The 27819-nt window shown below is 40.2% G+C and overlaps 1 protein-coding gene and 1 pseudogene across 2 annotated transcripts in view; both read left to right on the forward strand.

The window, feature by feature from the left end:
- The first annotated feature begins 1745 nt into the window (after positions 1–1745).
- Positions 1746–3184, forward strand: LOC124103681 (small ribosomal subunit protein uS5-like; annotated as a pseudogene).
- A 1311-nt stretch (positions 3185–4495) lies between these two features.
- Positions 4496–27819, forward strand: part of Snx24 (sorting nexin 24) — a 157714-nt gene continuing 134390 nt past the window's right edge. Inside the window, exon 1 of one of the 2 annotated variants that reach the window (XM_046459993.2) lies at positions 4496–4626. In XM_046459993.2, coding sequence (XP_046315949.1) covers positions 4567–4626 — 60 coding nt within the window. In that variant the 5' untranslated portion in view covers positions 4496–4566. Of the gene's footprint in view, positions 4627–8207; positions 8513–27819 lie in introns of those variants that run through there. The other variant, XM_058584200.1, reaches the window with a different exon arrangement.

Here is a 27819-nt window from a genome sequence, read left to right on the forward strand (position 1 = left end):
TTGCTTTTTATGCAAATTTTGCCTTTAAATTTGTGTGTGTGCATATGTGCATGTGTGCACGCACATGTGCACACACACACACACACACACACGCCTGTATGTAACACGGGGGATAGAATCCATCAGCCTCATATATGCCAGGCAAGTGCTTTACCACTGAGCTACATCCTCAGCTCTTTTTATTTTATTTTGAGATAGGGTCTTGTTAAGTGCCATCTCTGGCCTCCAACTTATGATCCTTTTACATCAGCTTCCCCAGTAGCTGGGATTATAGGTATGTATGACCACTTCCAGCCGCTATTTATTTTTTATAATGATGTTTTGAGGAAAAGTTATTTAGCTGGACTGTCATAAATTGTAGAGTCAGACTAAAAGATACATAGGAACAATAGAATTTACCATGTTTTTTTTTTTATTTTGGTGCTATACCTTTCTCTAGGTCTTTACTGGTAGACTCAACAGAAATTGGTTAGAAATTTGGCCAATTATCAGCCCATAATTTCATAGTTACTCATTATCTCTTAGCCTTTATTGTGTCATCTATAATAATATCACTGATAGCTGGGCTAATAGACCCTCAAGAACAGATTAGCACTTTGATAAACTGTATAAATTTTCAGAAAGGCAAAAGTAAATTATACACAGCCATTAGTGGAATACAGAAAACAGATTTAATTTGTACCATCTGTCAGATCTTCATGGACCCTCACATTTCTGTCTTCTAAGTCCAGTGGGTAAATGATTGAGCCATGCCATTTCAAAAATATATGACAGAAGGGCTAGGGCTGTGGCTCAGGGATAGTGCACTTGCCTGGCATGTGTGAGGCACTGGGTTCAATTCTCAGCACCACATATAAATAAATAAATAAAATAAAGATTTATCAACAATTTATATATATTTATAACAGGCTATTGGCAGACTGTTGTAGAAGTATGGTGTAGAAAGCAAAGGAAAACCTTGATCGAGCTGGATGCCATGATCCATGTCTATAGTTCCAATTACTCAGGAGGCTGAGGCAGAAAGATTGTTTTGAGCCCAGGAATTCCATGCCAGTCTGAGTAACATCATGACACTTTGAAAACTGAAAAGAAAGAAGAGCATGAGGAAAAGGAAGAGGAAGAAGTAGAAGGAGGAGAAAGATCATCAGCAGAAGCAACAGTTTGATCAGCATCTGTGGCTCCAGAATTTCATCAGTACATAGTCCTGTCTTATAATACCTGCTTTAACCCAGCTTGAAACCGCAGGGGAGTGTGTCTTTTGCCATCATCAACTGTTATTATTTTGAAAATAAAGAGCAGAAACATCACTTCCAAGCTTTTTACACTTCTATTGCATCCTATCACACTTCCTTGTGGGTTGTTATGAAGCATAAGTAAGCCAGGTGCAGTGATGCACACTGTAATCCCAGTGCCTGGGGAGCTTGGGGTAGGAGGATCACAGTGTGACAATTTAGTGAGGCCCTATCTCAAAAAATAAGGCAAAATATGGAAAGGGCTAGAGATGTAGCTCAGTAGAATAGTGCCCCTGGGTTCAAAACCCAGTATCAAAAAAAAAAAAAAAAAAAAGGCTTAAATAAGACAAAGTATATGATACTATCTAGTGTAGTCCCTGCTGCATTTCTTTGGTTTTGTAAATATGAGTACTATGCTAAGCAGGAGATAACAAGGTTTTCAAGGACACTTGCCTGAAACATGATGGGAAAGGCACATAAATCACAATGCAGGGTGATAGTTGCCAGAGAGTTATGGCGACCTACAAGGTAAGCTCTGAACCCAAGACAGTAGAGTCCACAGAGCTGTTTAGTTCCATCAGGAGGTGCTGGGCCATCAGAAGAAAAGAGCTCCTCTGGGAAAACAGCAAGTGGCATATGGAGGCCCTGGCATGGGAGGCTGCAGTGGCTTCCATATAGGCTTTAGCAGCAGCCTCCAGGACCAAGGTTGTAGCTGTGGTCTGGGCAGGGTTGATGGCCCCAGAGCCCACAGAGTCAAGGGAGATTACAAGAAGTGTTCCCTGCCACCAAGCTGGGTTGCCTGGTCCAGGACATGAAGATCAAATCCCTGGAGATCTAATTCTTCTCCCTGCCCATCAAGGAGTCTGAGGTCATTGACTTTTTCCTGGGAGGATGACTCAAGGATTGCCGGGTTTCTGTTCTCGCGACTAAAAGGCTCAGGGGTCACTCTAGTTAAACTGGGCTAACTGGGCTGCACAAAATCACCACACAAGAGACACAAATACCTTTTTCTTTGGGGTTGCTGTGACGGCTCCTCTGACCTTAAGGGTCCGCAGAAAGAGAGAGAGAGCAAGAGCAGCGCTGACCCCTTTTATTGAGGAGAAGCTATTCAAATGAGGCAAGGGGTCAGGTTTCAGGGGGCTGAGTCTATCTTCATTATGTCCACTGTCAGCAGGTTGACTGACACCTGGGTAGGGCACAGTAAGAGGAGGGGACACACACAAGGCACTTCCATGGAAGATTCTATCCTAAACAGGGCAAGGGGTTGTATTACAAAGGAACAGGTGAGCATAGCTTCACCCATGGGGCTGTAGCAAGACACACCCATTTCTGTGACTGAGCACCTCAGCACCCAGCTGGGGAGTGTAACTCAGTCACCCATAAGGTTGGCCTCCCACAAAGGATGAGGTTTTGAAGATAATGCCTTTGGAGAAGCAGACTCACTCTGGTCAGTGTACCAGGTTCAAGAGATTAGTTCTTTTCATAGACTACAATGGTCATATCAACCCAGGAGTTAAGGATGCCAAGAAGGCAGCCAGCACTATCTTAGGGGCCATGATGCTGGCTAAACTCTCCATTGTACCTGTGCGGAAAGGCTACTGGGGTAACAAGATTTGAACACCCCATACTGTCCCTTGCAAGGTGGCAGGATGCTGTGGTTCTGTGCTGGTGCACCTCATCCCTCCTCCGGGGGCACTGGCACCATCTCAGCTTCTGTGCCCAAGAAGCTACTGCTGATGGCATTATTAATGACTGCTACACTTCTTCCAGGGCAGCACTGCCAACAGGGGCATTTTGCCAATGCCACCTTTGATGCCATCTCTGAGACCTACAGTTATCTGACCCTGGACCTCTGGAAAGAGACTATGTTCACTAAGTCTCTCTCTCAGGAAAAACCACAGCAAAGTCACTCTGCGCAGAGGACTCAGGAACCAGCTATGGATACAACATAGGATTTTGTACAAGAAAAACAAAGTGAATCAAACCTGTTTACAAAAAAAAAAAAAAACAAAGCAAAACAAAACAAAAAAAAAAAAGAAAAGAAAAGAAAAAGAAAGAAACCAAAAGAAAGAAAGAAAAAAGGATAAAGGTGGCTTAGTTGCACTGCACAGCCATATCATTGAGTTTAGAGAAAAAGCCACCTATATCCTGGGATTGCAAGTACATGGGTTCTGGGCTATGAAAATGGATTTCAGATAAAACTAACAGGACTTTGCAGGATCTACATCAGGGAAGTTCTTAGAGCAAGCAGCTGGGTTAGTCCTCTACTCCATGACTTAGGATCCCTGTAAACTCTATAAGAGTTTGTCAAGTAAGAAAGCCTCTGGTCCTCAAGGGCAAACTATGAAGTGCAGCTGTTTCCCTGTATCCCAAAAAGCTCAATGGCAGGTCAGTTTTGTAGCTTCCCCAACTACCCCAAGGGATAGGCTGAAATCACTTCTCAGTGACCCACAAGTGACTTACAAGTTTCTATCTTGCTCCATGCTCTCACCTAAGAAAAAAACTCAGTGTTTCCTAGAATAACTTGATAATCAAGTTTCCTCCACTGGGCCACTTATCTTTTAGGTATTTTTCAGGATAGGTTTGGGTCTAAGGGGCATAGTCAGGTCCCCTTATTTATTTGTTTCCTCTTCTATTTTCTCAACCTTTACAGTTACTTAGAGGCAGTGCTTACAATTGGAGCTAGAAGCCAGAGGGTTTATGTCAGTACAATACTAGTCCCACGTTCAGCGGCTAACTCAGGCTAACTCAGAATAGGACGCAGACCCTTGAGTCCAAGAGAAATAGGAATCTTAGTAAAAGTTGGAGGGTTCATTGCTGTTGATGCCAGCAAAGAGCAAAAACCGAAAATTCAGCAAACCAAATTAAAATTTTAAAAATTCCATCATTTTCTGTTCTTTGCTGTCTTTTAATCTGCTAGGGGTGGCGCATTGCAAATTTCAAACCTCGGTCCCTAGGGAGCCTCAGGGGCTGGGAGTGCCGGGGTGCGGCCCTGTCCTGGCGCCCGGCGCGGCGGCGCGCACACCCCTTTTCTGCAGACTCAGGTTTCCAGGCCCCGCCTCCTTCGGGCCCAGCTGATCTCTGCCGCCCATTAGGCCCGATACCCAGGCGCCCGGAGCCCGACGCCTACTCTCCGGGGTCCCGGCTCCGGCCCCCGGCACGCCCAGAGCGCGGGGGGCAGTGGTCAGCGCGCTGACCACGGCCGCAGCAGCTCAGCCTCAGGGCCACGCGGGCGAGGGCTGCGGGAGGCGGGGCGCCCGGGCCGGGGGCGGAGCGGCGGCCGCAGCCGTGAGCCCGCCCCCCGCTCGCCCTCCGCCGGCCGGCTGGCGCGGCCATGGAGGTCTACATCCCGTCCTTTCGCTACGAGGAGAGTGACCTGGAGCGGGGATACACGGTAGGCGCGGGCTGCGCCCGGACGGGACCACGCGAACCCTGCTCGTGGCTGCTGCGCCCGGGAGGTGCCTCCGGCCGCCGCCGCCCCTGCTCAGGGTCCCCTCTCGCTCCCCTCTCCCCTCCCCCGGCCCAGAAGGGCTGCGCCCCGGCGCGGTCGTCAAGGAAACGGGCGCCCCTCCCTGATGCGGCTGCTGTGGGCGCCCCGCGAGCCTTGGGGTCCATCCCTTCCCCCTCCTGGCCCGGCTCCGGGCCTCCGGGCAGCTGCGCGGGGACTGGAGTGCTCGGACGCGGCGCTCTCCATTCTCCCCGCCGCCTGCCCTTTGGAGCCCAGGATGGGCTGCGTTCTCTTCTGGCACAGCTACTCCCTCTGTCCAGACAGAAGTAGCTTCGCGGCAGGTTCATGGTGGCTTCCAAGTTCTGTAGGATTCGTTCCGATGAAAAACATGTTACTTGTTTAAAACCACCTCTTGTAGCTGTTTTAGCCAGAGTAAACACATGTGCTGATTTTAGAGGGTTTCCAAAGTTTTCTTCCTCTTCTTCATTTAGTTTGGCAGTGACATGAAATGGCAAAATCAAGTACTTACTGAGCACCTGTTCCATAACGTAGGTCTGTGGTCACCAGGAAATGGGAAACGGGGTGACTGGTCTCAAAAGAGTGCAGGAAAGGGCAGAGGTGAAGGCACGCGCCCTTTCAGTAACAAGTTTAATGAGTGAATTGTTGGGTGATTTCCCAGTGAATTTAAACATCTGTATGCAGAGAGGCATTGCTAGTGGGGGAAACACACATCAGGGTGGGTAGACCTTGAAAGAGTTCATTTCCAGTTCAGTTCTAATTGTCCATGTCACCTTCTAATTAGTTTTCTTTCTTCCTATATGATACTCGTACTTTTTATTTCCTATATTCATCTTATTACATTGGTTAGGACCTCCTGCAAAATGTCAAGCAATAATTGTGATAAAGTTACTGACACTATTATGATGCTTCCTTTTATGATGTTGAATAGGATATTTGCTGTATGGTTATGGTAGGGAGTCTTTATAAAATCGAAGATGTATCTTGACATTTCTAGCCTAAGAATTAGCAGGCATAAATGTACTTTTTTATAATGTTCTTTTCAGGGCCTATTGGAATCTATTGGAGGTATTTAGGGTTAGAGGAAGATTGCAGAGGGAATGCTGAAAGGATTATTAATTTTTAAAAAATTTTGTTTAGTTGCCAATGGACTTTTATTATTTAATTTATTTATATGTGGTGTTGAGAATCGAACCCAGTGCCTCACACATGCTAGGCAAGCGCTCTACAACTGAGCCACAACCCCAGCTCCAGGATTATTAATTTTATACACAGCTAATTCACTCACTTGCAAAGCACCAATGATATTAATTTGGTAAAGTACTTTAAAGTCTCTTCCCTTCTCTAAATATTGTTGGTGTTTGGTAACAGCCTATTTAAGTCCTTATGCTTTCCTAGCAAAAACTAAATCACCCTCACAAAGGATGATTTTAGAATTAAGAGCAGTGATTGGGAGAAAAAAATACAGAGTGTATGAGGATTTTTAGAATTAAGTAGTTTTCTGGATCCAGCTTTTCCAAAATAAATACTCAAACTGCTTTTCATGGGGAGGAAATTTCAGTGAGGAAGCTATGTTCAATAGTGGCCATTATTTATGTAAATCCATTCCACTGGGTTAACGTCTGGTTAAATATTCCATATTTCCTTAAAAACAATTGGACTTGAACCCATTCAGGGTTCCCCCCGCCCTTGGAGGTTTTATCCCAGCTTCTTAAGCTTACAACCTTGGTTATCTTTGATTCTTCCAAGTATCTTGCCTCTCCCATCAATAGCAATGACAGGGCCTTTCATTTGGAGAGCATTGTTTTAGAGCTTGCAGATAAAAAAACTGGGAAGGTTCGTTGCTCCTTATTAATTTTCTTTTAATAGAAGATCTGTGTCCACCCCTCAAAGTTTTCCTGTATTTATTACTTAGCAGTTATGTTTCTGTTTTAAATATTAAAAATTTAAGTCAAATTGTAACAAATTCCTTGATAGAAAAGTTTAAAGTTGAAATAGATGTCTCCTCTTCCCTGCTGGGTAAGAGATAAGGCCTGAGAGGTGGTGGTAGTAATTGTGTGGATACTGAGAAATTTTAGTTTCCCATGCTGTGAAAATTTGCTTGTATGTGTGACCAGGTATATTCCGGACTCCAGTTTTGATTTAAACTGATTTGAAGGAGCCCCTTTTTGGGGTAAATTTGCAAGAGTTGGAAAATTGCTTGTATGATGAGAGTTTGTGTGCTCTTTAAAAGTTAATACTTAACAAAAAAGTATATAACCCAGATTGTTAGCCAAACTGTTAAGATACCTTTCTTTTATGTGTTTGTGAAGTGGCTGTTAGACACTTTGTTCCTCATGAATAACAGGTTTTATAATTGTAGAGCCATGATTCATCCATCAACAAATATTAATTGAGTGCTTGCTCTATGTTCCTATTCCAGGTGCTGGGTCTATACCCAGCTGTGAATAATATTTTAGCTTGAAAAAAAAAGAATTAAAATATATCATGTTTATTAAATATGTAACTAGTAAAATAGTGTATACTTTGTATTTAAAATTTTAAAATGTTACAACAAATTCTAACAAATTCAGTGTCAGGAAGTTTAGAGTAGAAATGAATGGTTCTTCTTGCCTCATGAGAGTTCCATGCCCCAAGAGATGAAATATTGGAGGGTGTTCTTAAATATTTTTTCCCATATTATGAAAATATCTTTTTAATGAATAAATAACCAATTTTTACTACAGCCTTTATCCCCTAACATATGGACAGACATCTTTTAGTTTAACATAAATGGGTTGACCTCCAGCCTTCTCCTTGTGACTGTTAGTGAAGGAATCTTTTAATAAGCAATGTACCATAATTTGTTTAGCTGGGTGACTATTTCTGGCCATTGACATTTGTTAATTTTTTAGCAATTATAGTTAATGTTAGAATAGGACATCTTTATGTCTGCTTTTTAAAGCATTACTATTTTAAATAATGGTATTATGTACATGCTCTATTAATAATAGTATTTATGTACATGCTTTATAATGTCCATTACTAGGATTTCTGTAAAACATTAAGTAAAAGTGGTACTTTCAGGCCCTTTAATATTTTTACAGATTTTGCTCAGTTATCATTCAAAAAATTTATGCTTAATGTACAAAGTAATTTGCCCTTTTTAAGTGAATTTTTTTTTGTTGTTGTTTTTTGTGGTTATTTAAACATTTACTGTAGAGCTGCACAGTATTAGTGAAGAATTAAGAGAGAGAAGGATGTTATTCCTTCTCTTAAGGGTTCTCTTTTCACCCAGGAATGCCTTGGGGCACCAACCCTAGGGAAGGGTTAGGATACTATGTCACTTGCTGGAGGCTTCTATTAGGGCCTGAGGGAGGGAAAGAGGTCAATTCTGCTGTGCAGAGGGCATACTTGGGGTGGGGTGCTTAGGAATGCTGACTTTGAAATCTGATTAGCATTTTGCTAGGATCATGAATTTTAGAAAGAGGAAATGCAGGGCAAAAATCTCATCTCAGGGACAAGGAATTTTAAACTCCCAGATGAAAGAAGTATGAAAGGATACTGCAGATACTGTAGTAGCAAAATGTTACTACAACTAAATTCAAATGTTACTTTCTGGGGAGATTAGTCTTTTATGCCTTTCTCCTCCCCAGTAGTTTACTTGTTTACTGTTCCCTGGTGGACTGTATCTCATAGTGAGGATTCAGCATGTGCCTCTTGAATAATAAATGATTGAATCTTCTAGTGGCAGAAGAAAATCAGCAGAGCAATGATCTTGGGGCATGAAGCAGCTCCGTGGATTGGGTAAGAGGCAAGTGCAGACAAATCTCAAGTAAGTAGCAGGGATTGTGCAAAGTGATTCCAGAAAGAAGTTGGGGAAACCAGGTCAGGAGTCTTGAGAGCTCTAAAAGGAGAAAGAACTTTGCTAGAAAGGGAGCGTGGACTATGACCTCAGGCAGTTAGTCTTCTGAGAGTTTTAAGGAAGGAAGTAACATGACTAGCTTTACTTTTGGATGACTGTCTTAACCAATTTGGTCTGTGGTGACAAAATACCATAAAGCTGGTTAGTTTATACATAACAGAAATTCATTTTCCTGTGAGAGGCTGGGAAGCAGAAAATGATGGTGTTGGCTGATTCATTATTTGGTGGAGGCCCATTCTCTGATTCATAGATGATGCTTGCTTGCTGAGTCCTCCTGTGGGGGATGAAGTAAAGAACTCCCTTGGACCTATTTTATAAGGGCACTAATTCCATTTAAAGGCCTCTACCCTCATGACTTAGTCATCTCCCAAAGGCTGTCCCTCCTAATACTGTCACTTTGGAGTTAGGATTTCAATTTATGAGTTTGCGGAAGACAGAAACATTCAGACCATGCAGTAAGTGGAGCTCTCATCAGTAAGAGACACTTGCAGATAACCAGGATGGAGAGGATGAAGGCCTGAACATGGAAAGGACAGGATGACTATAAGAATCTCCAGTGCCTAGTAACTGGATATGAGGCAGCAGAGTGATTCCCATGGATACAGATGCCAGTATAGGAATGGAAGCAGGGGTATATTTCATTGGAAGTCAGCTGGGTTTTTTGGTGATAGGTATAGTTCAGAGTATTTAGAGGTCTGGGCTAAAAATACAGCTCTAAGGGATCATTCAGCACAGGAAGATGAAAAACACAGGCAGAGTGAGTAGGGAAAGAGGAAGAGCTGAGGGTAAATCCTGGAACTTGTGTGAGTGAAGAAGTCTTAGCATAGCATCTGTAGGGAGAAAGAAATCCAGATGTGTGAGGCTGGAAGAGAAGGTGTGAGTGTGCTTTACAAGGGGAGAGTGCTGAGTGGTCTTGCGATGTGAGGAGAACAGAATAAGCAAACCAGAGAATAAGCAGGACTTGGAGGCCAGTTGAGGCAAGTCTTTTCCATTTTATAATGCATCATTTGTAAGAATAACAAAACTCAAAACTAGAATTACAACAAAACTAGAATTAGGTAACAACACAAAAGTCAAAATTACTAGATTTCAGTTTTCATAGATATAAAATCAAAGCATTGACTTAGGAAGTTTTTCAATTCCATTTTAAATATCTGTGACTGTCTGCATATGCTGTGCTTATGTTTGGGCCATAACTTGGACAGGCATAGTCCTGAATTCAATAATACTCAAAAGATGAAATCCCAAAGGATCAAAAGCCCCAAAACCTAAAATAAATACCCAGAGACCCAAATTTCTAAATACAGTTCTGGAAAAATAATTTAAAATTTATTTAAAAGATACTTATTTGCATTTATAAAAAATGGATTTATTTAAGATATATATATATATATATATATATATATATATATATATATATAGACATGACAGAACACTCCACAAGCCAAGTTATGCAATAAAATGGGTAAAAAAATGCATATTTTTGTGAGCATAAACATTCCAGTATGCTAACATTTGAATGAGTGTAACAGTTATGAGCAGATTCATAAAGAAATGGGTCAAGAGAAATCTATAAATGCAAGTCAGTATGATTGGTGCACCCAGCTTTTGTGTGCACCCAGCTTTTTATCTGTGATCATCTGAAATACTGAGACAGATAACCTAAGTCTTGACAAGACTGATTAAAAACCACGTGGGTAACTACCATGTGGATAGTCACAGAGCTGGGTTTTGAGAAATTTTATCTTTTATAAATATGGTTTATCTTTCACTAATACCCTCTGGAAACCTCTAATAGATAAACCCCAAATAATGATTTAGTAGGTATTCATTCCATGTAATGTGCTACACCTCTCCTCCTATGACTAAAAATTGACCAAATCCTCCAGAATTCAGCTTTCTACCCCTCTTCTATAACTTTTTTCCCCAATGGAAATTGCAATTTGGGGAATTTTAGCTTTCATGATTACTAGCATTTGGGATTGTGATTTGGGTTGTATTTTTTTTTTTTCTTCTTTTTTTGCCTCTAAGTGTTTTGATCTTTTGGGGATTTGAACATTTGAGATTATAATATTCAGGATTATGATTAGCACTAGTTGTCCTTGTACAAATACATCTTTTTCTTGGGATCTGGAATCTATCAATTGTTTACTTAATATATATCTTAAAATATATCATGATCTTCATTACATAAGGCAACTTCATATATACATTATCGTTGTCTTGTGATGCATGCAGGGATGATTAAAGTTTTAAAGTTTTTAGGGATTAAAATGGAAAAATTGAAAAATATAATGAACCATTATATACCCATTTCTCACCTTCATTATTTTGCAATTCTTATTTTACTCAGCATCCCTCATTCTCTATTTTTTTTTTTTTTTTTAATTCTAAAGTCCCCCTACTTCTCAGGCCCCACCCCTGTACTGGGGATGCAACCTGGGGACATTCTACCACTGAGCTACATCCCCAACATTTTTCATTTTTTATTTTGAGACAAGGTCTCATTAAGTTTCCCAGGCTAGCCTTAAATTTGCAATATTCCTTCCTCAGCTTCCCAGGTTGCTGGAATTACAGATGTGCACCACCATACGTGGCAATTCTGAAGTATTTTAAAGCAAATCTGAGGCATAATTTCACCTGTAAATATTTCATTATGAATATCTGACAAGTAAAGACTTTTTAAAACATAACCAAAATGTAAATATTACTGTAAAATTGGCAATACTTAATATCATTCAATCCTCAGTTGTTTTTAACATAATTGTATTGCCAATGTTACTTAGAATTAACAGTGATTTACTTTTTATTGTTGTTGCCATTTTATAATTTCACAGATGAGGCTGATAGGTCGAATGAGGGAACCTGGCCCCTTGACCAAGTCTCTGTTTTCATCCTCAGAGTAACTTCTACCTGGTGATAAAATAGTGATAAAAGTTGCAACCATTAGTTTTTTGATTGTGTAGAGAGAGGGCATTTTCTAATGGTAAGGGCTCCCCTTCCCCCTCACAGGCTCTGAGCAGATTTCCTTTCATATCTTATTATTAGTCCTGTTTCTCAGTCAATCCTGTTGCCAAGGGAATTCTTTGTGCTGATTGGCCAAGGCAAGCATTACCTGAACCAATCACCAGGGAAAGGAGAATAGGTTAACCAGATGGAGTTAAAATAGGGAGCCTCTCTGGAGCTGGGAATGTCTCAGTCCATTCTGGCCACCCATCCCCGTGGGCACTTATGTGGGAGAAGTGCAGAAGGATGTCAGTAAGACCACAATGTCCACAACAAAATCTTCCCATCACCCATCATAAACATATATGATGAAGGAGGCCTTTGTATAACAAGGACACAGTTGGCACAGTGCCTAATATGTGGTAAGGACAAAACAGAAGCACACATTAAATATTTGTTGAATGATTGGATCAGATATCTCCTTTACCCTTGAGGACAAAAAAAATACAGTTTGAACAGTAACAAGTCTAGATTGTGCATACATCTAAAAATCAAAATAAGACTGGAGATTTAACTCAGTGGAAGAGCACTTGCCTATCATGCATGAGGCCCTGGGTTTAATCTCCAGCATAATAAAAAATAAATAATTAATAATAATAAAAATAAAAATTGGTACAAGAGGATCAATATTTGCAAATTTGGTGCTTAGAAATATGAGGGCACCATTTATTTTCTTTGAGGTAGAAATGCATTTTAATCTGTTATTTTTTAGTTGTTATTTTCTACTTACCCTAAACTTTTATTTAGAAATAAATTTAGATTTGCAGAAAAGTTGAACATTAGTAGAGTTCTTTTTTGCCACTCACCCAGTTCCCCCATTGTTAGCATACTGCCTTACTGTGGTACATTTGTCAAAATAAGGAAACTAATACTGGTTTATAATTTAAAACTAAACTCCAGACTTTATTTGGGTTTTGCCAGTTTTTCTATTATTGTCTTTTTTTCTGATCCGGGATCCAGTCCAGAATACCACATTGCATTTACTTCAGTCTGCGGTGATCTGATACTTAGTTAGTGTTCCAAGTTATAGCACACGGTGTCTCAAAAATGATCCAGACATATTACTAGAGGTGAACCTGTAGAGAGCAACTTAAATTTTGGTTATTTCAGATGCTTCCTGGATAATTTTTTGCCATTTGGCAAGAGCTTATTTATAATAGTCCACCAGTTTATGATGAAAAACCCAGGCTAGGCTCAGGCTGTCTGTGTTCAAATCTTGCCTCCTCCATTTAGTCCACAACTGACTTTGGGTAAGCTACTTAATCTCCCAGTTTCTTATATCAGTAAAAGAGGTTAATACTGTAGTACTTACCTTACTTATAGGACTGGTTTGCAAAAATAGGGCAGTGCTTGCAAAGTGCCAGAAAGTATCTCTAGCTGTGTTTTTTATTTATTTCTACTATTTATGTAGGGACTGCCTTGAAGTTTACTTTTTTTTTAAGCTCTTTTTTAATGTAAGATAATAATGTTAACAAAACTTCAGGAGAAATATTTATGTTATAAAAAATAATAAACCCTGTGCAAAAACTTGCAAGTACTTCAGAGATGACAATTACGTGTAACTAACTGGTATTCTTGGTACAACTTTCAAACTGTGTGTTCAATTAAGGTTCAGTTTTGTAGTCTTAGATACTACATATGCTTTTTTTCTTTATGGTCATAAAAGCTAAAATATTTATATAAATAATTAGGCTATACTATAGAGCCTATAGGAAGACATATCTCTCCTTTTTCTCCATTCTTTTCCATCTCCACTGTATTCCTTCAGGACAGAGAAGCTGTCAAGGTCACTGTCATGCTGTCAAGACCTTGCATTCTTATGTAGGTTTTTAGATTTTTGATGGCATTCCTTGTTATTTTGCTTTGTATATTTCTTCTTAAAAATATTTTTAGCTACAGATGGACACAATATTTTTATTTATTTTTTATGTGGTGCTGAGAATTGAACCCAATGCCTCATACATGCTAGGCAAGCATTCTACCACTGAGCCACAACCCCAGCCCTGTATATTTCTTTACTTATTTATTTTTATTGTTGCTTCACTCCTTCCCTATAAAAGTAGCTATTTATTATAGAACATTTAAACATTTACAGCAGTAGAGACTTATGACCCTTCATAAACTCAGGTTTTGAAATTATGAACTCAATTTTGTTTCTTACTCTTTCTTACTACCTCTTATACAACCTCTCTCATTTCAGTTTGAAGCAAATATTTTCAGATATTTATATATCTAAAACACAAAGTGTGTTAACTTTTTATCTTGGTGACCAAAATACCCAACAAGAACAACTTTTAGCGGGGAAGGTTTATTTTGGCTTACAGTTTCAGAGGTTTAATTCATGGTGGACTGACTCTACTGCTCTGAGCCCAATGTGAGGCAGAACATCATGACAGAAGGGCTTAGTAGAGAAGCACAGCTCCATTCATGGTGGCCTGGAAGCAGGGAGAGAGGGAAAAGGCCATAGGGCAGATACACCCTTCCAGGGCATATCCCCAGTGACCCACCTCCTCCAGCCACTCCCACACAGTCCCTGTCTATAGTTACCATCCATCCAGTCCATTCAAACTAGGATGGACTGTTTACAACTTTCGTAGTCCAATCATTTCAACTCTGAACATTCCTGCATTAACACAGGACTTTTGGGAGAACACCTTATATACAAACCATAACATCGATTCCCCTTTAAAATATAGCCACAGTGTCATTATCAGAGACATTTAAAAATGAGCAGTAATTCATTGGTATCACAAATATCAATCTATTTTTACCTAAATTTGTTATAAAAGTATGGATGTGGCGTATTTATCAATCTATTTACATTTATCATTTTACGTACAGTTTCATTTATCTTTTTCCAAATTCAAGTCTGTCCTTTTTCAATTGAGAGCTGTGCCATTAATGCAAACCTTTTGTAGTTTTTGGTAACAAGATATCCCTGGCCCTTCTTTTGCATTCCCACCCCAGCTCTGGAATTAGCTATTTTTTCCAAAGATCTTTGGTTGCTTTTATTGTGAAATGATATTTAGAAACACCAGGTATGTACTGAGTTTATGAAATTTCTAGATCTTTTCAGTGGTCAAAGCTAGAATTTCATTTTTTTTTAAAGATAAAATACAGGATAAATTGAGGATAACAGAGTTCTTTCAGTTGTCAACTGTGTCTTTTTTTCTCCCACGCTGGTCTTAGTTCTTAAATTGCTGAGACAATAGAATATTACATGATTAACAATTTACTTTATACCTCATTATACACATAAATGTGTCCTATATATAATACCAGCACAACCATCAATAGCATGATTATTGAATACAGCTTAACACTATTTTTAAACATATTATTTTGTTCTCAGATCTGTCCTATTATATAAATGGCAATATTTTAAAATAACTTAGGTTATTCCTTCCTTTCTGCTTATGATACCAACTAATTACTCATTTTCATGCTGTATTTTTAAGGGTTTTTTAAAAATTAATTTTGTGTCAAGCATGGTTCCACATGCCTGTAATCCCAGAGACTGGGGAGGCTGACTGGGGAAGCTGAGGCAAGAGGATTACAAGTTCCAGCCGTTCTGGACAGCTCAGTGAGACCCTGTCTCAAAATAAAAAGGGCTGGGGGTAGAGCTCAGTGGTCGAGCACCCGGGATTCAATCCCCAGTACTGATAATGAAACAAACAAAACAAACACAAAAACAAATAAAACACCAGTACTGATGAGAATGGAGGTGAGCAGGGACTGGTTCTATAACACTGTTGATGAGGCTGATTTGGAGATTAATTTGGCAATATTTATTAAATAAGATATTTACCCTTTGACCCAACCTTCCCACTTTTTATTCTGTATTCACAAATGTACAAGGATATACATATAAAGTTGTTCGTTGTAGCATTATTTACAATGTCAAGAGAAAATGGCAACAAGTCTTTCAGTTTTTTAATAAATATTTATTGATGACCCATTGGCAGGCTTGCCTAGATTGACAGTGAACACAACAATTAATGTCTGTTTAGACAACTCTTTTTCGAAGAACTTTCATTCTAGTTGAGGGGGGGCATGAATAAACATGATAATTAAATTACATATACTATCTCAGTGATAAGCACTGTGGAGAAAAATAAACAAAGAAAGAGAGATACAGAGTGCTGAGGGGTCATCAGAGAAGCCCTCATTGGGAATATGACATTGTGAAGGAGGTGACATTGTGAAGGAGGTGACATTGTGAAGGAGATGAGTGGTGAGTCCTGCAGTTATCTAGGGCAGAAAGTTCTAGGTAGAACAGCACGTGCAGAGAACAGCGGGTAGGATATACTCAGTGTGCTTTAGGATTAGAACCACTGGGGTTGGAATGGAGGGTAGTAGGAGATGAGATCATGAGTAGCATGAGGAGGGGGAAAATGTGAAGGGAGTGATAGAAGGGGGAGGCATAGTTATTAGACCAAGTGGCAATGTCAGGGTTGGTACAGAAGCAGGGGAGTGATGTGATTCAGTAAGTTCTTACTGATCAACAACCAATTGCCAGACACTGTTCTAGAGGTGGAGACCATAGAAGAGATGAAAGCAGATAAAACTCCCCGTCCTCCTAGAGGTCACCTGTTGGTTTCATGAGTTATGTTTTCAAAGCATCCCTCTCATTTTGGTGTGGACAATAGACTTTCACAGGAAGCTCAGTTAGAAAGCTATTTTAATAGTCCAAGTGAAAGACGATGATGGTTTAGGACAGTTCTGTAGGTGGAAGGGGTGAAAGATGGTGGGATTCTGCATAGATTCTGGTGATGGAGTCAAGGGGATCCCCTAAGGAATTGGATTTGGAGTATAAGAAAAAGTGATAGGGGTGACTTTAAGGTTTTTTGTCTGAGAAAGTGGAGGAATATTGGCACTGAATCCTGAGAAGAGGAAGAATGTGGGCAGAGACAATTTTAGGGAAAAGATCAGAAGTTCCATTTTGGGACATGCTGAATTTGAAAAGTTTGAGTGAATATCTGTGGTATTTTGAATGTACCCTGTGGTCCAGTGACATTGACACAAAATTAATCATCACAGACCCACCCTTGTGAATTTGGCACCCATATGAAAATCCTTACACTAACTATACTCAGTCTCCAGAGATGATCCAGCTATCCTACATAAAACCAAAAATGTACTAATCTCTCTCCAAGAATAGGAGGTAGAGTCTTCAGTGATTTTACTCTTTTTCTTATTGACTTTTCTTATTGACCTGTAACTTAAGTACTATGGTGGAAAATTAACAATAATTCATTTTATACACACACACACACACACACACACATATATATATATCTACTATATATCTCTTGTGGTTGTAACTGGTACTTGTAACCACCTTTTATTACTACCCATTCTGTACTTCTTGGGCTGTCAGCAAACACCTTAGCTGGCCAATGCTTCTTTATTTGGTGGAGCAACCCAAACCTTCATCCCTAAAGGCTGTAGGCCAGTGATCGTCATGTCTGAATTGTGTTGCTGTAGTTTTTCATTGTCTTTAATCACAGGGCCTGGTAATATTGTACCATAGGGATCTCCTGTGTTGCAGACATATTCTTCCTTACCTCCACTATGGAGTAGTAGCCAATTTCTGCTTGGTAGTCAAGATCATTCACCCCAGCTAGCATATAGCAACTTCCTCTTTGTTGATTCAGAGATGTGAGGAGTGTTAAATGGTAAGCAGCAGCCCTAGCTTTCAGTTGAAAAGGATCATTGTTGTGTCCTTTAGTGGACATATTCCTTTCTTTGGAATGTGGCCAGTCTAGCAAGAAGGCATGGGGACAGGAAGGAAAAGTTTTGCTAGTGGGTCACTAGCGTAATAATGAGGGTGAGTGGTGCCACTCCCATTTCCACCCATTGATTCCTGGACCTGCGATTGCCAGCTGTGAGAAAAACAGTACCATATATTAGATGCTGATTCATTGTATGTATAGTCTTCTGGAGAACCTTGCCCCTGCCCTGCAGAACATTCAAAAGCCTGTGGTGCCATTCTGCTAAGCCAGCTGCTTGATGATGTTGGGGAATATGGTAGCCCAGTGAATTCCATGAGCATGGACCCCATTGATTACTTCATTTGCTGCAGAGTGAATTCCTTGTTCAGAAGCATGCTGTATGAAACACCGTATGACAGTGAATAAGGCAATATAAGTCTCCAAATGGTAGATTTTGCTGAGGCATTGTGTACAGTATATGTTTCAGTAAGGTCCAAAGTTCATCCTTTCCTTGGGCATGGTGGCACATGCCTGTAATCCCAGTGGCTCTGGAGGCTGAAGCAGGAGGATCATGAGTTCAAAGCCAGCATCAGCGATGGTGAGGCGCTAAGCAACTCAGTGAGACTCTGTCTCTAAATAAAATACAAAAATAGGGCTGGGGATGTGGCACAGTGGTTGAGTGCCCCTGAGTTCAATCCCTGGTTCCAAAATTAAAAAAAAAAAAAAGTCATCCTTTTCATGGTAGAAGTGGTTTAGTGTACCCTGCCACTAGGTAGCTGGCTGATCACCAGGGGAAAGATACCCTACTGGGGGCTCAGTGTTGACTCTGTTGGCATAACTTCCATCCCCACCACCATGATCACTTTGTTCATGAGTCCACCAGGTGTGACTAGGGTAAAAGGGGGGACTGGTGTTCATGAACAGATCATTTTATCTACTTGTTTAGTAAAATGCTCCTTAGCATTCTGCATCCCTGACCATTCATTCAAACCATCTGGCCACAGCTCCTGAGTTAGTGCGTGATCACATGTCTGGCTTTATGTCCTTTCAAGAAAAGTGCACAACAGGTGTACTACCCAAAGTTCTATCCATTGAGAAGATTTCTGTGTTCTACAGTTCTCCATAGGTGTCCTGAGGAGGCTCTGTAGTGCTATAGCTCTCCACTTTTAGATGGCGCCTGCATACTGGGCAGAGCCATCTGTAGACCAAGCCCAAGTCTTCTATTCCTTTGTCAGCTGATTATAGAGAACTACCCATGAGGCCAGGATTGCTGCCTGAGAGAGAGAAGGCAGTGTAGCCAGAGTGGGACCCTTGGCCATTTGGGCTACTTCTTTGTGTAACTTGTGCTTTTAGGGTCTGCTTGTGCTGATCTCTTATGTATATCACTTTTATTTGATGGTGGAAAGCTGATGTCCATGCTCCACTTTACGGTTTAGTGGGTCAGGTAACACCCTGTCCATGATGGATAGCTCAGGTCTCATGGTAACTTACTAGCCCTTGGTTAAGCTTTCAGTCTCCACTAAGTCCCAGTAGAAGGCTAAGAGCTGTTACTCAAAGGGAAAGTAAATTATTCTCAGAAGATATAGAGATTTGCTCCAAAATTCTGAGGGCCTGGGGTGCAGTTCACCTATTGGCAACCTCCCTAGTTGCTACTGACACTTCAAGTACCATTGTGTATGCTGTATCATCTGGCCCAAGTAGAAGAGCCTCTTACATGGCAGTCTGGATCTGTTGCTGAGGCTTCCCTTAGTCTGGACCTCACTCAAAACTGGAACCTTTTGAGGTCACTTGGTAAATGACCTGGAGTAATACACCTTAATGAGGAATATTTTGCCTCTGAAATTTAAAGAGGCCCACCCATATTATGGAGGCCTATTTACCTTAGTCTACAGATTTAAATGTAAATATCCTTCAAACACATTCTTATAGGAATACCCAGAATCATGTTTGAGCAAATATCCGGGCACCCCATGGTCCAGTCAAGTTGACACATCAAATTTACCATCAACCCTCTCCTAAAAGTGAAACATACTTTTCATTTTATTTCTTTCCCTTTTGTTTTAGTTCAGATGCATGTAACATGAGAAGACAAATTTTTATATTTTAATATCTGATGTTTCTTTTAAACAATGTTGTGTTTTTCCTGCAGTTGGAAGGTTTTTAATCAAATGCCTATCTACTAAAATTTGCATCAAATGCATACCTACTAAAGTTTGTATCCTAGTTTTTAAAATGTGATCACAGTGCAGGGAATAAAAGTTATAGAAAGGGTCTGTTTTTCATGTTTAGTATCAGTGAACAATTAGATCTTATTGTCAGTAAAAATTGATGACTGCAGCTTCCCAACTATTGAGCCTGCACTAATAAATGCAACAGTTGTTCATAATTTGGTGGTAAATGACCTTTAAGTGAAACCATTTATGGAAGCTGTCCTTGGGGAACAATTTAACTTCCAAATGACACCCATGAGTACTTGTTATCATTTAAATATGCTTCCTTTTGTCAATAACAGAATAACAAATACTGGTTAGATTTCTGATGTTGATTCAGATACCAGGAAACCTGCTGAATAAATTAGTGTGCATTTGATTTATATTGACCAAAATTTTTTACATTGCTGTGTTACAGGTCAAGGTGACATGCATTTAAATGCATTGTAGAGCAAAGGTCACACTTGACTGACATGAATGCTTACACTGTTTTTAATTAACTTTTAAATATTATCTTAAATTCCTTCTCAAGTACCAATTATTAGGAATAGGATTGAAATTAATTTAGGATTATTAGTGGAAACCGTATTTTAAAAGTCCATGATACTAATCTTTCCCATAAAAGTTGTTAAAGTATATGATTGCCTTATTTTATCTCATAGTTTGTATGGAAATCAGATGTTTTCTACATCAGACTCTGAATTCATTGTCTGTGCCTTTTCAACTTATGTTTTACAGAATTAATCCAAGATAGCATTGAAAAAAGCAATATACTACAGGAAGTACTTTATCAAGCAAATACATTTTCTTAGTGCCATGAACTTTTCATTGATGTTGTTGTATGAATGTGGAAGAGGATTGTTTGCAGTGTGAGGATGTGGATTAATTTTGTCAGCCATTCATTAGTAGTCCAAAGTAGTATATGTTTAGGGAAGCTTTAATCAACACCTGATTTGCCCTTTGAGAGAATATCTTCATGCTGAACGCTGCTGTATTTTTGCATCTAAATATTGCTGAATAAAAAGTGTTTTATTTCCAATGTAAAGTAGCTTTCATTCATGCCCCATGGAGGAATGTTTACATAATTCAAAAGTTTAGAATGGAAAGGTACAATGGTTTTTCTTCTTTCCAACCATGTTGTTAACCACAAAGTATGCTCTGAGAATTGAGGAGAGCCTGAGCTTCGCATTTTAGGAGCTGCCTGTAATCAGAAAGCAGCACAGAGTTCTTCTACTTCAAAATACTTCATTTTAAACTTTTAGAGACATAAACAGTTACCCTCCAAAGCACAGAGGACAATTCTTCATGCCCCTACCCCTGGCAGCAGTCCTGGAATACTAATTTAGTGTAGGCTACACTGTTGTTTTTAGCCTGTAGCTTTGTTCCAAAGTTTAATGTGTCCACAACAGTATTAACCCCATATTGTCCATGATGGAAAACAGAAGTGACAATATTACTGATAGTGAAAATACAAGCGAGAAAAGGAAGTGGAGATGGTAAAATTGAAAGTGGCAGGAGAATGACAATGCATATGGGATGAATCACTCAGTGGAAGGAACAATTCAGAGGGACAGAGAGTCATGCAGTCTTTCTCTTATGTGGACATGCCTATGTGCAGAATTGGGGGAAATGGCTGACAAATGGAAAAACTTTTGGGTGTGAGCACCAACTTCTGGTGCCTGATGCCAAGGGAGAAGGTGGGGAGCATGAGGAAAGGCTCCTTGTCAGTATGGTGGGGCTGCTGTTGGATGGTGCATTGGACACCATCATGAGGAGGGCTAGGGCTTCTTGTGTACAGAGCCATCTGCTAAAGCTCTTTTCCTTGCTGCATATTGGGGTCACCTGGAGAGCGATACAAACTGCCGATACCTCTGAGATTCTGAGGATTCTGGGGTGCGGGTTGAACATCAGATTTTGTTTTGTTTTTGGCTGTGATGGGGATTGAACCCAGGCAGGGCCTTGTTCATGCTTGCCTAATACTCTATCACTGAACTGCGTTTCCACGCCTGCAACAGACTTTTCTAAAAAAAAAATTTGTAGTTGTAGATGAACAGAATGCCTTTATTTTATTTGTTTATTTTTCTGTGGTGCTAAGGATCGAACCCAGTGCTTCACACATGCTAGGCAAGTGCTCTGCCACTGAGCTACAGCCTCAGCCCCCTGCATCAGACTTTTTAAAAATAGTCCCTGGGTAATTCTAATAAACAAAGGTGAGAACTACTGCACTAACATGTCCCAACATGCTGTGGAAATCATTAAGGTAGGTTACTTGCCCAGATACATCTTATTAAGATAGTCAGTGATTTTGGACAAACATTTAAAAATACAGATTTTTTTAAGGCTTTGTCCTCAGAGATTCTCATGTAATTGGGGCCCAGGCTGTTTAAAAGCAGGTGATTTTAATTTGTAGCTAAATATGCCTACTATGGGGTAGGCAACTTACTCTATTTTGAAAAAGATGTCCATATAATATATATTATTATGAAGGAGAAACATCAGCTTTATTTTAAAGCTTTAAAGGGTTGGTCACTTTCTGATTCAGCAAAAGTACATCTGAGACCTGCTTATAAGCAAATGAACTTAAGAAAAGTTTTGTTTTTTTTTTTTCACTGACCTCAGCCTGTTTGCAGAACTACTATGGAATGTCATTATTGAACTGGAGCCAGATGGACCTGGTTCCACATTCTAGCTTGGTGACAAGTGAGAGAACTCTGCAAGTCATTTAACTTCCCTGAGCCTCATTTCCCAAAAATGTCATGTCATCTTTCTCATAAGGGTCAACTGCTATGTGGGACAGCAATTGTTATTTCTAACACTTCTAATTGAATTTTTAAAGTGAGATTATTATATATTTTACCTTCCTTTCATCTTGTGTGGTAATTTTTTCCTTATCTTTGAGTAATTCCATAGTTAATTCACTGCTTAAGTAAATTTTGTAGAAGCAATGTGACTAGATTTTTCCTGTGCTTCCAAGTTATTGAATGACATCTGAATTGTCCCAGTCACTTTGTATGTAAGAAGAAATGAAGAATGGGAATTCTGTAATTAAATAACCAATTGCAAATAAAAGCTATTTATTGATCACTGACTATTTCAATGAAATTTCAACTATTTTTTTTTTTCCTTTTAGGATCCTAACAGCAGTATTCTCAGGCAAAATCTTGCATTCATTGGTTTTCTCCCTTTTCCAGTTTAGGACAGTCTTTTGGAAGAGGCCAGACAGCCAATCCTAAATGTGAAAGTATCTTGGTATATGACTGTAGCCTGGTGGCAGAGGAATGGGTCACTACCCATTCCTGTGACCTATTCCTGTGTGTTTTGCTCTGAGCAGAAGTAGAACTTTTGACTCCTGACTCATCATAGTTAGGCTCAGCCAGTTTCAGATCAGACCAGTTTCAGTGAATGTCATTTTAACCTAGAGTTTTGTTTTTGAAATGGGTCCCCCTCACCCCAATCAGGATTTGCTTCTTCAGTGAGTAGGGGCTCTAGAAAAGTTCCCTGAAGCTCATCATTCTGTAGCTCAGAGAATTTAAATTCCTAGGGGCAGAGGCTGGCAGTCTATTTAATTGGGAGTGTAGCTCAAAGGTTTGTAGGCTTTGCTGTGGGCAGGTTTACATGCCGGTGCTTCCTAGGTCCTGAAGAGGGGGGCTGGTAGGAAGAGCCAGGCAGAAGTACCAGACAGAAGCTGTAAGAGCTGGCAGATGCTGAGGGCTGGGTGAGGCCACAGAGATGGGGAGCATCTATGGAGATGGAGAAACACTATCACCGAGAATTGTCAGGATTAAAAACCTCTTGAGATAATAGATGAAAGACACCTTGTAGAGTGAAGGCCTGCACTAACCAATAGTTGTTGGTATTCACCTGGGTCTAAGAAGCAGGGGAAGAATAAAAGGGAAGTTCTGTTTGTGACAACCAGGATATGGGAGGCACTCATTCTACCTTTTCTTGTGCCATCCCTACATCAGGCCTGAGGCATCCATTGATTCCAAATCTTGGGATTTGCACTTTGTAGAAGGAAAATACAACTAGGTACTTTTATCCTGTGGGGTAGATTTCTGTGTTTCTGGTGCTGTGAAATTCCTTGCTGCTGGACAGAGTTATTCTCAACTGGCTCAAAGTGTCAGCAGCCTTGCTCACTGGGATTCCACCTGAACTGTGGTCCCAAGAGCCCTGGCTTGGCTGCTTCCAGAGTGGTTCTTCTGAGAGGATCATGCTAGTGCCTGTGGGGATGTTTCTGGTCATGCAAAGGAATCAGAGGTCAGACCTGAAACATGCACAGTTCCTTAGGGGTTAACTGAGGCAACAAAAGAGACTTCTAGTGTTTTCACCAAACTGGGGAGAGGAACTTAAAATAGAAACTCAGCACTAAGGATGGTCTATGGTACAGTGAGTTGTGGTAATTTGAGGAAGTGTTTAATAGGCTTAAATGTCTCATAATATGTCGAGTTAGAAAATAGGAAACATTCTCTTATAAAAATGAGTATAGACAAAAAACCAGGACTGGCCTATTATTAAATAGTGATGGTGAAAAACGATTGGAAAAGTTTGTGTGTGTGTGTTTGTATACACTGGGGATTAAACCCAGGGGAGCTCCACCACTGAGCCACATCCCAGTCTTTTTTATTTTAGATTTTGAGACAGGGTCCCACCAAGTTGCTGAGGCTGGTCTCCAACTTTTGATCTTCCTGCCTCAGCTTCCCCAGCAGCTGAGATCATAGGTGTGCATCACTGCTCCTGGCTCAGACTGTTCTTAAGGAATGTGGGTAGTAAGCACTCGGTTCTGGGATTGGTTATAGTACTTCATTTTGAAAGTGTTTTATAATTTTCAAAATTTGGAGTGTTTTTTAAAATAGAATTTGCTTTATGTTAGAGATATGTTTGTTTTCTTGGCCATTTATAACATCAGTTCATAAAAGTGAGGGATCTTAGTCTTTGCAAATATCTTAACATTTTGAACTGATTAGTTGCTTAATTAATATATATGTAGTATTGTAAGGCAGTTAATTTTAATGGGTAGTTACATAAAAGATAGATAGGGATCATTAAAGATTAGTACCATTTAACCTCTTGTGTTCCTAGTCCCAACATAAAATGGAAGCAATGCATTTATCTGTTATGAAGCTGTATAAATCAGTGTAATACAGTAAATCAAGTACTTGCCTTCTTAGTGACAGCAACAGGCAGTTGACAACTATAAGGCATAATTCTAGGAGTTTGTAGTTTAGCTCTGCACAAAATTACACAGTACCCATGAAGCCCTAATGAATGCTTTATGGTAATAAATCATATTTAATGGAAATTTTGAGAATGGAATCAGTGAGAAGTAGAGTACCTGGAAAATTTCCAAGAGATGGTGCTTAAGCTGCATTTGGAAGGGTAGGTGGGATTTAGTTATGTGGATGAAAAAGATAGGGCTTCATGAAGCAATGCACCCCCAGTAAAGATATTAAGATATAAATGAGTTAGTCTGGTGGTGCTCACTTGAAATTCCAGCTACTCAGGAGGCTCAGACAGAAGGATCTCAAGTTCAATTTGATCCTGGGCAAATTAGTGAGAACTTGTCTCAAAATTAAACATAAAAAGGGCAGGGGAGCCAGTCACAGTGGCACACACCTATAATCCCAGCAGCTTGGAAGGCTGAGGTAGGAGGATCATGAGTTCAAAGCCAGCCTCAGCAAAAGCAAGGTGTATGCAATTCAGTGAGACCCTGTCTCTAAATAAAATACAAAATAGGGCTGGGGATGTGACTCAGTGGTCCAGTGCCCGAGTTCAGTTCCTGATACCAAAAAGAAAAAAAAAAGCTGGGAATGTAGCTCAGTGGTAGAGCGCTTGTCTAGCATGTGTGATACTCTGGGTTCAATTCTAGTACTGCAATTTAAAAAAAAGATCTAAATTAACATTATATCATGAAGGATGGGAAGAGAGCAGTTTTGTAGGTACGGGAGGTATATACAGGATGGAAATATTTTGGATACATGGAGCAGAGGTCCCTGAGGAGGATTGCCTGTGTTCCATGTACTCCTGGAAGGTGGGCAATGACCGGTACTGGAGTTATCACAGTCCATTATACTTTTGGTGTGGGTTGCAAGGATGGAGGGCACATTTGAGTAAAGAGAATGTATGAGTTGCTTTGGGAGAATTGGAGAGGAGGAGGGAATATCCCATCTCTGGCACTTTTTGAACAGTATCAGGACTACCAGGAGTGTTTCTGGGACCTGCACATCAGGTAAGGGTAAGACCAGAAACCCTGAAATCCAAAGACTTTGTGCAGAAATAATTAAGTGTGTGTGAGATGTTTCTGAACAACATAGTGACACGGAGACAAGGAGAGCATGCTGATTAAACTCACATTGGTGGACAGAACATTCCCAAAGAGGGTTGATTGGAGTCAGCTATACAACATGGCAGGGCCCAGGTTGACAGTCTGGACAAGCAGTATCATGGGACAGACATGTGAATTCTAAAGAGAATATCAGTGGCCTTTAGAAACTGGAATTGGTAGCTAAAAGGAAAAGATAAACTAACAAAAGTCTCTGTCTTCTATCTCATCTCTACTTAACCTCTGCATATAGCACTTCTCCCCTGCATTTCTAAACTGCCCACTCCCACCCAATCCCTGGTTGCTAGGACCTGCACACTCATGCTCTAAGTCTCATGATCTTTTGTCTTCAGAGTCTATCCCTTTCTCTCTCTGAAGTTGATTAACTTGGGTTTTCCATGTCTGAACTTGTTCCCGTTTCACTTCCTCCTTATAGCCAATAGTGAGATTTTCACTTTTGCCCCAGATTTTGCTCCTTACTCCATTGTGTCTTCCAGCCTATAAGCCAATGAATGAGGATCCCTGCTGAACCCCTCTCTTGGTGGCCCTTCTTCAGTGGACAAGAGCTCTCAGGCCATTCTCTGAAGAGTAGCTGCTTCATGTACCTGGATGTCCAGTCTGTTGAGATGATCCTTGAGACTCACCCTGATTCTGGCTCTTCCTGGCCAGAAAAGGCAGGGTGGAGGGGCCCCCTGATGGCTGACTCTGGGGGCCTATAATCAGTGTATCCGCCTTGGAGAAAGAATTCCTAGGTCATGAGAGAACATCCTTCCTGGTTGGTGCTGCTTCCTTTTTGTTCACAGAACTATCATTTCTTTCTTCCTTTCCAAGTGTCTGGCTGGTGTTCAGTTGAGGCCCATTGTGCCATTCTGGGGACCTAGTGACCTCTCTAGATAGGACAGAGAGGTCAGGAAGACTATGTGGAGAAGGAGACTGGGGGGGGGGGCGGTGGTGGAAGGAGGATTGCAGAGGATTAAGGAAGTTGGGGAGAGAGCAAGGACCCTACCAGATGCTTTGACTATGAGAGAGGGAGAAGGCATAGCAGCAAGACAGCAAAGTGGATCAGGAAAATCATTTTTCTAAATGATCCCAGAGACAGCGAGTACTTCAAAGTCAAGGAGAGGAGGCAGTGATGTGAGACCTGGAGGGATCTGAAGAGGGAGGAAGTGTAAGTGGGAGTGAAGGAATTGATGGTGAGGGGTGGGTGCACAAACTCTGTTGTTTGTTGGAGTTGCTTTTCCTGTCAGGGTTTCAGATTCATTCTGATGATTCAGACACACAAAGTTTACAATTAAAGGAGACATTTGTAGCAGCGTTGTTCAATAGAAAGATAATCTGAACTAAAAAATATGAGCCATATAGGGATTTTCTCATAGTCATGTTAAAAAAGTAAAGAGAGGGAGGTGAAAGGAATTGTAATAGTATATTTTATTTCATTCAGTAAATCCAAAATATTATTTAAAATTTAGTCAATATAAACATTATTAATGAGATTGCTTATATTATTTTTGTAGTAACCCTTTGGAATTTAGTACTTTCCAAAAAATTCAATTAATAAATGGGCAAATGAACTAAACAGACACTTCTCAAAAGAAACACAAATGGCCAAAAAATATATGGAAAAACATTCAACATCATTAGCAATTAGGGAAATGCAAGTTAAAACTATACTGAGACTTCATCTTACTGCAGTCAGAATGGCATCCCTCAAACATCTGAACAATAATAAAAAAGGTAAAGAAGAATGAAATTATGTCATTTGCAGGAGAATGGATGAAACTTGAAAACATGGTACTAAGTGAAATAAGCCAAACTCAGAAGGTCAAAGGTCTCTCTTATGTGGAAGTTAGAGAGGAAAATGGAAAAGAATTGGGTCAGACAAAGGGGAATGAAGGGAAGGGAAAAGGGATGGGAATAGAAAGACAGTAGAATGAATTGGACAAAACTTTCCTATCCTTATTTATGAAT

The sequence above is a fragment of the Marmota monax genome, unplaced genomic scaffold (genome assembly GCF_021218885.2).
Source record: "Marmota monax isolate L192 unplaced genomic scaffold, Marmota_monax_Labrador192_F-V1.1 WCK01_AAM20220418_F8-fsc00006, whole genome shotgun sequence".
In the NCBI taxonomy this organism is placed as follows: domain Eukaryota; kingdom Metazoa; phylum Chordata; class Mammalia; order Rodentia; family Sciuridae; genus Marmota; species Marmota monax.